Source organism: Mytilus californianus, unplaced genomic scaffold (assembly GCF_021869535.1).
Source record: "Mytilus californianus isolate M0D057914Y unplaced genomic scaffold, xbMytCali1.0.p SCAF_1, whole genome shotgun sequence".
NCBI lineage: Eukaryota > Metazoa > Mollusca > Bivalvia > Mytilida > Mytilidae > Mytilus > Mytilus californianus.
Window position 1 is genome coordinate 113,240,211 of NW_026262581.1, and position 12,962 is coordinate 113,253,172.

The window sequence follows — 12,962 nt, forward strand, 5'->3', positions numbered from 1 at the left end:
GAAAATAATCATGTAGTTGGCCTCAGAGACTTGGACTTGATTTGTTGTTGTATTAATCCAAGGATTTCTGAGGCCAACTTGACTGCGGATGGCAGGCATTAATTGTTACTCCTTGAGAAATCAGACCCGGCGGGAGTGATGTTGAATTTACGAACTCGGTAGCCACGGTCCATTTTCAATAACCATTCATGTTTTATGGGGAAGGGTATGTTCTTTTTTTTATATAAATTCAACGGTTTGATTCTGAATTTCATGAAGAAAAATAATCATTTGTTTCAGAAGGGAAGAGAAAAACAGTTCGTGATTTAACTTTTTAATACCCGCCTTGCATAATGAATTACAAAACCGGATTCCGATTCGGTTTTATCCGTCATTAGTGTTACCATTAGAACACAATTTTTTGAAAATGGCGACGTCCATGTCGCACTCCCGCTCTTCGACGACGATCGAAAAACATACAAATGCAGGATGCTGTGGTGAAATAAATGGACATAAACTACCCAGCCATGTTGAACAGAATGGATCGGAATTTGCTGCAAAACAGTTCTACTCAAATAAGCAAATCACCCTGAAAAATGTCAATACCGTCCTCACCGAGGTGATTGTTTCAGTCTAGGACCTAAATTATATGAGGTCCCAGTTTCCGCTTAGAACAGTTTTTGTTCTAATGTAGCCAGTATTATTATATGCCCCTTTAATGACTTACATTTAGCATCTCAGTTACGAAATAAAACGCATGTAAATTGTATTAACTATTATATATATATATATATATATATATATATAAGTCTAAATTGAAAACAACGTTCAAACCTATGATTGCGTTGGATAAAAACCGCAATTTTTATACGTGTGCATGCAAAACAAATTTCTTGTTAGAGGGGTCTAAATACAGCACAAACAACATTTTCCAAAAGACCAAAATAGTGAAAAAGTATATTTTAACAAAACACATTTGACTAACAGGTTGAACAACAAATGTTCTTATACCCTGCTGACTGCCATTGGCGATTGCCAAATAAACGGATCACCGATGTAATAAATGGATCTTAATTTTAAATTTAATACTAAACAGAAAACAATAAACTTGCGGAAAAGATGATATACCGCAAACAAAAGGTGCAAAGGTTTTTGTACACCATATCCGGATTTTGCACATATTGACAATTAATGTCTCTTCAGTGATGTTAGGAATCGAAACGGTATTTGGAAGGCCATATAATTTACCTCAATTTGGGATAGACTCTTGAATTTTGAAGAGTCGAAATAGGATGAACGGATCATATAAACCCGAAGGCAAATATAATACAAGCCCAAACGAAAAAATATAAATAAGTCTAAATTGAAAACAACGTATATACAAGTCTAAATTGAAAACAACGTATATACAAGTCTAAATTGAAAACAACGTATATACAAGTCTAAATTGAAAACAACGTTCAAACCTATGATTGCGTTGGATAAAAACATATATATATATAGGGATGAAGTCAGCAAACCTTTAGAACACTTTACGATATCCTGTTAAAAGCAGATTTTATAACAGGAGACCTTAACATCGTTCGCGACCGAGAGTTAAAATCATTCCTCTGTAAAGGACCTAAATATTGTCCCCCGTCAATTATTTATTGGAATGAGTGTCGTAATATCATCCACGACTCACTTAGTGCTTACTGTTTGAAATGGATAAAACGGGAAAAAGCTGACAAAAAATCATTTTAAAGAACATTTTACTCTTAACAACAACCATAAAAATCCTATCAAACATAAATTAAAAGAACTAGCCAAAGAATTTGTTTTTGTCCCGGCTGATAAAGCTGCTAATAATATCATTATAGTTTGACGTAAATTTTACATTGAGGTTCTGCAAAAGGAAATCACGAATTCACTAACATTCCAACTGACTTCATTTTCAGAAAACGTTTTCAGAAAACGATATCTGTAACAAACATAAACTATTAGCTACTTCTTTACAAGCAGAACCAAATACAATGAAAGTCCCAACTATGTACTGGCTTCCGAAGCTACACAAATCACCTTACAAATATAGATTTATTTCGTCTTCAAGTCATTGTTCCACTACTAAATTGTCTATTCTACTTACTAGTTCACTTGGTACAATCAAAAACCTGATAATAAATTGTTCAAATAAGGCCTTTGAAAATAGTGGAATTAACTACTTTTAGAGTGTCAAAAACTCGTTGAAAGTACTTGATAAATTGCATGCATATATTGGTGATTTTGAATCTGTTCAAAGTTTTGATTTTTGTCTCGCCTTGACGGAGTCAAAAAGCGAGACATAGGTATGCTGTTTCCGGCGACGGCGTCAACAATGTATTAGTTTGTGATTAGGTCTAGTTCATGGTGAACCACTAGTGGTAGGTCAATGATATTTGGTATGCAGTTGTATTAGCATTGGCACATCTCATCACCATGGAGATTATTTGGCCCCGCCCCCTCAGTCAAGGTCTATTGACTTTGAAACTTTGCTTAGTTTACATGTATTAGTTTGTGATTAGGTCAGTTTATGGGAAACACTAGTGGTAGGTCAATGATATTTGGTATGCAGTTGTATAAGCATTGGCATATCTTATTTCCATGGAGATTATTTGGCTCCGCCCCCTAAGTCATGGTCTATAGACTTTGAAAATTTTGCTAAGTTTACATGTATTAGTTTGTGATTAGGTCAGTTCAAGGGGAACCGTTAGTGGTAGGCCAATGTTAATTGGTGTTCAGTTGTATAAGCATTAGCACATCTCATTTCCATGGAGAATATTTGACCCCGCCCCCTCAGTCATGGTCTATTGACTTTCAACATATTGCTTAGTTTTCATGTATTAGTTTGTGATTAGATCAGTTTAAGATAAACTGCTAATGTTAAGTCAATGATATTTGGTATGCAAATTTATTGGCATTTGCAAGTATGGTTTCGGTGGAGATTATATAGCCCCCCCCCCTGATCATGGTTCATTGACTTTGAAACTTTTATGTCATAGTTTACAAGTTAATGTTTGTGTTTAGGTTTGTTTAAAGGGAACGACTTATAATAAGTCAATGGTATTTGGTATGCAGTTGTATTAGCATTGGCACATCTCATTCCATGGAGATTGTTTAGCCATGTACCTTCAGTCATGGTTCATTGACTTTGAATATTTGCATAACTTACATGTTAAAGTATTGCTATTTTAATTTCAACACTTGCATTATCAAAAAGGCAAGACATATCTCTGTGATAACAGTTTATTCTACCCTATATACCACTTTGCCTCATATTCTTATTAAGAAAAAATTCACACACCTAATTAAATGGGCATTTAAAAAGTCGGAATGCGAATACATATGTTCAAACTCTTTTAGGTCATTTTTTAGTAGCAACAAACAAAAGAGCTATGTCAATTGGACATGCTTTGATACTATATCTGCCCTTGAATTTTTACTTGATAACATTTTTGTTCGCTTTGGAGATTCCGTATATCGTCAAGTTATCGGAATTCCAATAGGGACTAACTGTGCACCACTTATTGCGGACCTGTTTTTGTATTGTTATGAGTTACAATTTATGACTAAAATCAGCAAAGACCTATCGAAACAACATCTGATACAAAAATTTAACAATACTTTTAGATATTTGGATGATATATTGGCTCTCAATAATGACGACTTCAGTATGTATACTAAAGAAATTTATCCTGTTGAACTTACTTTAAATGAAGCTAATACTAACAATGACCACTGTCCTTTCCTCAATCTTGATATCTATATCATTAACGGGAAGCTTGATACAAAAATTTATGATAAAAGAGATGATTTTTCATTTCCTATCGTTAATTATCCATTTTTAGATGGTGATGTTCCCTTGTCACCATCTTATGGTGTTTATATATCTCAACTTGTACGATTCGCTCGTGTATGTAACAACGTATTAGATTTTAGCGAGAGAAATTTATGTATTACTGAAAAATTATTACACCAGGGTTTTCGATATCATAAACTAGTCAAAACATTTACTAAATTTTATCATCGGTATAAGGACATCATTCGTAAATATATTCACATCCAATCTTTAATGGTAATATTCTTTACAAAGCACAAAAATGTCAATATTCACCTCAAAAGCTAACAAAACCTTTAAACAGACTTATTAAGAAGGGATATAGTTACCATACTGTTGTTATTTATGTATTATTGTCATTTTGTTTATTTTCTTTTATTTCCTATTCTGACATCGGACTCGGACTTCTCTTAAACTGAGTTTTACTGTGCGTACTGTTGTACGTTTGTTTTTTCTACATTGGCTAGAGGTATAGGGGGAGGGTTAAGATCTCAAAAAACATGTTTAACCCCGCCGCATTTTTGCGCCTGTCCCAAGTCAGGAGCCTCTGGCCTTTGTAAGTCTTGTATCATTTTTAATTTTAGTTTCTTGTGTATAATTTGGAGTTTAGTATGACGTCCATTATCACTGAACTCGTATACATATTTGTTTAGGGGCCAGCTGAAGGACGCCTACGGGTGCGGGAGTTTCTCGCTGCATTGAAGACCCATTGGTGGCCTTCGGCTGTTGTCTGCTCTATGGTCAGGTTGTTGTCTCTTTGACACATTCCCCATTTCCATTCTCAATTTTATTATATATATATATAAACATTTACTGTTTAAAAAATTCCCAGGATAATTTCTGGTAAAAGAAAGTAACTGATCTTCAGAAACGTTTCGGATGTTGGTCCTATTGTTAGAAATTTAACATGTACAGTAGTGTCCGGTAATTCCGCCCATCTGGTAAACCCACCCACTCCCATTTACTTCCATGAATATTTAGTCTGCTATTTTATTCATAGGAACTGTCCTTATCATCACTGCATGTCAAATTATCAAGAAAAATCCTTGATTACGAAAATATCTAGTGATATATTTTAAAACAGTTCCTAAAGCTACAGATAGTCATATTATTGCTTACAAAACTCGCTTTATATATATATACAAGTCTAAATTGAAAACAATGTTCAAACCTATAATTGCGTTGGATAAAAACCGCAATTTTTATACATGTGCATGCAAAACAAATGTCTTGATACGTAGAGTGGTCTAAATACAGCACAAATATCATTTTCCAAAAGACCAAAAAGGTGAAAAAGTATATTTTAACAAAACGCACTTGACTAGCAGGTCGAACAACGGATGTTCTTAAACCCTGCTGACTGCCATGGCAATTGCCAAATAAACGGATCACCAGATGTAAAAATGGATCTTAATTATTAATTTAATACGTTTTGTACCAAACAGAAAACAATAAACTTGCGGAATAGATGGTATTCCGCCAACATGAGGAGCAAAGATTTGTACACCATATCCGGATTTCGACAATTAATGTCTCTTCAGTGATGTTAGGAATAGAAACGGTATTGGAAGGCCATATAATAATTGACCTCAATTTAGGATTGACTCTTGAATTTTGAAGAGTCGAAATAGGATGAACGGATCATATGAACCCGAAGGCAAATATAATACAAGCCCAAACGGAAAAATATAAACAAGTCTAAATTGAAAACAACGTTCAAACCTATGATTGCGTTGGATAAAAACCGCAATTTTTATACGTGTGCATTCAAAACAAATGTCTTGGTAGAGTGGTCTAAATACAGCACCAACAACATTTTCCAAAAGACCAAAAAAGTATATTTTCACAAAATGCATATATGATGTCATTTTCAATGTAAACAAAGAAACACTATCTTTAGGTAGGTTTTTTTTTTTCTCGTTTTAAAATGTAGTTTAATATATATAATACATAATAATTTATACCTAAAAACAACAAATTTAAAAATTTGGCTCATTACTGATCAATGTACAGATACAAAACTCTGCCTGATTGATCTGAGGTGAGTTTCCCAGAGAACTCATTTTGTTTGCTATTAAATCGTATGTTAAATAAGCTCTATAGACTCATTTTGATAAGTACACAAACAGATAAAATTCAAGATGTTCTTCCTCATTTTTTTTTATTTGTAATCAGTTATACAAATTTGCGGGAAATCATATGACTTACAACATGGCAACGAAACAGGAACAGGGTTATGTGCAAGCTCAATTGTTAGATAAAAGTTTTTTTATTAAGGAGGTGTTGAAAGACGCAGAATTGTCTGAGGTTTATTTGTTAATCAGGTCATATTTTGTCTAGCGTCAGTTTTTTCCACCTGTTGTAAACAGACATTTGTTTTCTTTTATTTAATACAAAATAATTGTATATAGAAAAATAATACTATTTTCTCATCATTAGAAAAAGAAAACATTTCACTAAAAACTATAACCAATTAAACCTCTGATAATTCTGCTTCAAGTGTAACCAAGTTGGCTAAAACCCAAACATATATGACCCATAATAATTCTAAAACTTGGTTCCATATATAATACATGTAGTAGTAAAATTAAATCTTGAATATATGAAGAGAAATAACAAATTGTTGATTGCAGCTTGCAATACATAGAAACAAACTAAACTTAAAGTCATGAAAAATGACGAGAATGAAGAGTGTTACATATTTTTATATTAGGCAATGCATGCATTTCTAAAGTTATATAAATTTTTACAGCTAGCTAGAACATTGACAGAAAATGGAGTGAAAATTTTGGAGTTTGATGAACAAAATAAGCAAGGTATTTAGATTATCATAAATATTGCAGTAGGTAAATTTTTTATGCTTGTATACCCACATACATTTATCATGTTTATACCAACCATTGGTTTTTATGCTTGTATCTCCACTTATACCAACCATTGGTTATTATGCTTGTATCTCCACATACATTTATACCAACCATTGGTTTTTATGCTTGTATCTCCACTTATACCAACCATTGGTATTTATGCTTGTATCTCCACATACATTTATACCAACCATTGGTTTTTATGCTTGTATCTCCACTTATACCAACCATTGGTTTTTATGCTTGTATCTCCACATACATTTATACCAACCATTGGTTTTTGTCGAGCATGCAAAATTTATTTCGCGAAAGCGAGACACAGCAATTCTAGATTCCGTGGTCGGCGTCAACATTTAGGTTCAGTCTTGTGGTTAAAGTTTTTTTGGGCATCAATAACTTTGTCAAACCTTCATGGAATTTGATGAAATTTGGACAGAAGCTTGTTTTACCAAAATACAGTATCCAGAGCAAAATTTTTAAAATATTTATTTTCATTTTACTATTTTACTGATAAATGGACTTTGTTTTTTTACATTTAACAAATAGTTACAGTCTCGGGTTAAAGTTTGTTACACGTCAAATACTTTGTCATACCTTCATAGAATTTTATGAAACTTTTTTATGATTAAGAGATAATGTGTGAAGCACACTTTTGAAAATATATTTTTATTTTCAGTATTTTTCTGATAGATGGACTTTTCTTACAGTTAACATTTACTGACAGTCTGGGATTACATTTTTTTGACATGATAAGTTTGTTAACCTTCATGGATTGTTATGAAACTTGGACAGAAGCTAATCTTCAAGACCAAAAAAAAGCATTTAAAGAGAAAGTTTGAATCATTTTTAACATTCTGTATTTTACTGATAAATGGACTCACTTATTAAGTTAACATTACACTTTTACACTGACAGCAGCAATCATAGGCGAGACACAGAGTTCCGTAGAACCCCTTACAAATTTTTATGCTTGTATCTCCACATACATTTATACCAACCATTGGTTTTTATTGAAAGAAAAAGAAAATTTGTAATTTTCAACTTACTTAGGGATTATATGTACATGTTGGAAAGTCATTTTATAGGGTAAAGATTGCAATCAAAACCCAATGGTAGTAACTTGATATCTAAATCTTCCAAGGTTTATCACTACTTTTGAGATACACAAAATATAGTGCATTGATCATTACATTCTAAACATGCTATCCATGAATACTTCCAGAAATTTATCAATGAAATGTATGCTCAGATATTCAAGTTACAAAATGATGGAATAGTTGTCAAGAAAATTACATCTTGTGCAAGGTGCAATAATCTAATATCTGTTCTAAAAATATCAATGATGTCATTGTTAAAGTAATCTTAAAAAATTGGAGTTATCTTCCTTTGTCCATATATAATTGTAGTTGAATCAACTACAACCTATGTTTTTACAATTCAATGTTTAATTTTACTTCCCACTGATAAATTAAAGCAATCTTTACCCTTCAGTGTTTACAAGCACTTTGATTGAGTATTTAGTACATTTGTATAACAATAAATAAGACTTTGTAGAGTTTAATCATATACATGTATATACTTTAGTTCACACACACACACACACAGAATAGATAATCCTTTTATTTTTTGTGCTTGTAAGTGTATCTGTGTGAATGTAAGTATTAAAAGGCTTAGTTTTAGCAGCCTACATGTGTTCAGTTATAATAGAAAAATATCTCATTTATAAAATATGTGAATCTCTATAGAAGTTTAGTTTATACTTGTCAAGACTGAACCTCATGCTTCTGTACCAGTAATTTATTAAAGTTGCATTTACATTTGTATCATTAAGAAAACTTATATCACTTAGCTTAACTTTATATTTTATCATTTTATGCATTTTAGTGAAAGTTCAATTCAAAGACTGTGACAATGTGTTGGATGTGATGGAGTACTTATCAAGATCATTTGATGTATCAGTAGAAAGTTCAAATAAACTTCTATGCCTTGCACATCTTCCATCTACTTACACTGATCAACAGTTGAGAGAGCTGGTTTCATCACATGGGAATTTGTGTAGATGTTTCATCTACAGATGTAGACATTCAGGTTTGTTTTTTGTCCTCTCTTTTACCTTGTTACTTATATTTCACAAAGTAACTGATCGTGCAAGTGAAAAACAACCAACAGAAACATTTTGAATCTTATTCCTACGAGTGTCTACGTAAATACACATAATATACCCAATCAGAACAAAAGATGCCAATGATCTAAGTTTCACAATGATTCATATTAATATTTTCCAATTCAACTTCTCGTGATGCAAAATTCCCAATATCTATATCACAGTGTCACTCCCCATTGAAAAAATGGTAAAATCCCTAAGACAGAATTTACTTATCTGAGCTAGACGAGGCAGGATTTTTAACAGGCATTATCAAAAAAATTGATATTATATTTTTCTGTAAATGCAGTTGCATGACAAAACAATTATGCAGTTTAAACTGTTTTATTGAATATTCTTTATCAACACCAATTTAATCTCCTTCTTCTGATTCTAAAAACAAATACTGTATATCAGTTTTTTTTTGCGTCAGGATTTTTTCACGATTTGATGACAAAATGGGCAGGTTAGTTTTTACTGTGTATAATTTTTGCTGAATGGGAAAATACACGCGAAAAAATAACTGTATCATATTGGTTATGACACCAATCAATAGAGTGTCGCTTATTAATATTTTTAACATGTCACTGATTGCTGTGTTGTCAAAGGGTGTGACATGTATCATAAGCCAATTAATTATTATGAAAACAGAGATCTTAATTAGTCCCCTACAGACGAAGTCAAAGTGGACTTTAGGTTTGCACTCCGTCCTTCTGTCTGTCCGTCTGTCTGTCTGTCCTGTCAGTCCGGCAAATCAGTTTTCCACACTTTTTTTCTTCATGCTTGAAGATATTGATTTGATATTTGGTATATTGTTTTATCATGACAAGTTACAGATCAAGTTCGAATTTTGTTCCGGTCTGATAATTTTGTGCAGAGTTATGGTCCTTGGATTTGGAAAATTCACTCAAATATTCAGTTTTCCGCACTTTTTTTTCGTCATTCTTGAAGATATTGATTTAATAATTGGTGCATTGTTTTATCATGACAAGTTACAGATCAAGTTTGAATTTTGTTCTGGTCTGATGATTTTGTGCAGAGTAATGGTCCTTGGACTTAGAAAATTCACTCAAATAATCAGTTTTCTGCACTTTTTTTTCATCATGCTTGAAGATATTGATTTGATAATTGGTATATAGTTTCATCATGACAAGTTACAGACCAAGTTTGAATTTTGTTTCGGTTTGATGATTTTTTGCAGAGTTATGGTCCTTAGACTTAGAAAATTCACTTAAATTATCAGTTTTCCGCACTTTTTTTCGTCATGCTTGAAGATATTGACTTGATATTTGTTATTTAGTTTACACCATGACAAGTTATAGATCAAGTTAGCATTTTGTTCCAGTGCAATTAATTTTTAACCAGTAGGGGACTATGTATACTCTCAGAATGCTTGTTAAGTATGCCTATTCTTGTGATCTGTCAAACAACACAAAAGACTCGATAATTGACAGTCTTTCAAACAACCATAAATCTTGGAATATGCAGGGAAATTTAAGTGTGGTCAAATTTTCGCGTTTCTTTAGGTGCTATGAACAAAGCGAAAATTAAACACACACGAAATAAACCTGATATACAGAATGTTGTACAATAAATAATGTGTAAAGGCCAACTATATATACCATACAGTTTTGAATTAGATTGACATGAAAATCTCAAATTCTCACTTGTTTTTAAAACTAGAATACCTCTCTTAAAGTTCTTAAAGTCATTTTCACCATTATAATTCATCATATATCCATTGGTTAAATTAAAAAATCATGTGTTCAGGAACTTTCATAAAAATGTGCTAATAATACATTGGACACTGGCAGATCAGTGAATTAGAGTTGTCTGCCTTTGTCTGGTTAAGATTAGCAAGAAATTTGTAACATCTGATATTGACAATTAAATAACAGTGTTCCAGCTAGGATTTCAAAAGGGCAGGGTGCCAATCCTGAAAAAGGGCATTTAACGTGTGATATGATAATATGAAAAGGGCATGTTTTAATAAAGATTGTAATCAAACATTGTTTGTTCATTGAATCACTGGTTATAAATATACAAGAACAACATCATTAGCCCAGAGAAAAACTATCTTTCTACTTTTTAGGCTGAAAACTTATCAAGCAGCTTGTGACACAAGTTTTAAATCATTGCTTGGCACAGTTAAGCTTTATATGCAGTATTTTTTTAAAAATGTCCTGCTTCATTCTGTTTCTATGGTCTGACACACTTTACAAGTTTCACCTTTCTACCTTTTCTGTGCTTAATGGCAATACAGCACAAAACAGCTGTAAATGCACAATGTTAGGATATAGTGAACAGTGAAAATTTGGATTGAAAATAAAAAATACAGAAAAAGATGACCAAGGCACCCTACCAACCCTGCTACTAAGACCCTCTTTAACTTTTCCCATAACTTAAAACACCTAAACATATAAATTCTAAAGCCAGAAGTATGAAGACATATTTTATAATATCTTAAGTAGGTTACTCAATGCTAGGAAAAAATAAGATTGAGTTATCTTTCTTTATTTGGGTGTGCTCCTTCTTTGGAGGATAATAAACAGTACGTAGAAAATGTAAATATGATCAACAATATGGCGGCCGATTTTGTTACTTTAGTATAAAAAATGAAGGCAGTCAATGAAAAATACGTCTTAATTTACTATTTATTTCACGGAAAACAATAGTAGCAATGTTTTTAACGAGTTGATTATGGTTTTCGACTTTCTGTCAATTACGTTTTCTCCATGAAACTACGGTAAACATTGCTAATTGTGCCCAAATTGTTCAAAGACAAATTTATGCAGACTGACCGATTCTATTTGAATGAATTAATGTTGATGATCATTAAATGACCCATCCGATAAACGGATTACCTATAACAACAGATTATGACACCTGTTGTAACCGTTGATTAGCTTGGGGTCGTAAACAAAGTTATATACTTGTCGCCAGGTAAATTTTCGTAATTGGCTGATCATATCAATACGAACAAAATAATATACCAATCGATCTTCAAAAAAGGCAGGGCGCCCTGCAAACTGTAAAAAGGGCACAGGGCGGCACTCAGGAAAGGGCGGGCGGACCGCCCTGTGAAAACGACCTAGCTGGAACACTGAATAAAGTAAAGTCAAATTAAGTTTTTTTACAACACCAATACAGGTTTTATATCTAATTTTTCCACCATGCTATCAGGTTTTTCAATGAGTCATTTCCTGTTACAGTGGACAAATGAGAAAGTCCATATATTTAAAAAAAAAAAGATCTGACATAACTTTTGGTAATTTATTTTAAACTTGAAATTCTTATTTTTTTAGGAGGAAGTCTTGGATATGGATTTGTGGAGTTTGATTGTTCAATAGAAAAATCTAAACAGATAGAGCTAGAGTTAGATTGGAAAGAAGTTGATAGTCATTCAATACACTGTGAAACTGTTGACATCAATTCATATGACAAATTGTGTTCTAAATGTTTGTTGATAGACAATCTACCTAAGGACTTTACAGATGTAATGGCTCTACGGGACATATTTAGTTGTTGTCATAAACCTCTTTACTGTCAGGTAGTTATCTTTTCATGTTGTTACTATGATAATTGAATAATTAATATCTACACCGAAAACAACCAATATGAAAATTTATCTTCCTCCTGTGTATAGGAGAAACATTAGCTATAATTGATTAGCTGGGGTTTATGACATTCATTAATAAAAAGAAGTAAACTAGTGTGAATAAAACAATAAAAGGGCATTGCGTTAGAAAGATATTTAATTTTAATGATAAATATTTATATACTTATCAAATACAAAAGTGATTATTTTTAGGAAACTCAGTTGTTCATGTATATATATGTTATAGTATATAAAAAAACAAACTCTCGATACTAAAATTGGACCTAAAAAGTTTGTACGCGTTATGACTTGACATTTTCTTCTTCAATGCAGGTCATGACCTGCATTTTCAGTTTGAGAGGTTGACAGGTACAGTGTATGGTTCAGGACTTTTGGATTTCTAATTTCAAAAGTGTAAATTTCCAATTTTTCCAATTGTGCATCCAGATTAGTTTCTTTCAATAAAATAGTGTCAGTCAATTTGTTATTAAAACAGTTACAATGGTATGTTTATTGTCGGTT

At 32.3% G+C, this 12,962-nt stretch overlaps 1 protein-coding gene across 1 annotated transcript in view; it reads left to right on the top strand.

Annotated features, from left to right (window-relative positions):
* Nucleotides 1–406: 406 nt before the first annotated feature.
* LOC127730864 (uncharacterized) overlaps nt 407–12,962 on the top strand; it is a 32,451-nt gene continuing 19,895 nt past the window's right edge. The window contains exons 1-4 of the mRNA XM_052239478.1: nt 407–598; nt 6,585–6,648; nt 8,584–8,787; nt 12,148–12,392. Coding sequence (XP_052095438.1) covers nt 407–598; nt 6,585–6,648; nt 8,584–8,787; nt 12,148–12,392 — 705 coding nt within the window. The remainder of the gene's footprint in view (nt 599–6,584; nt 6,649–8,583; nt 8,788–12,147; nt 12,393–12,962) is intronic.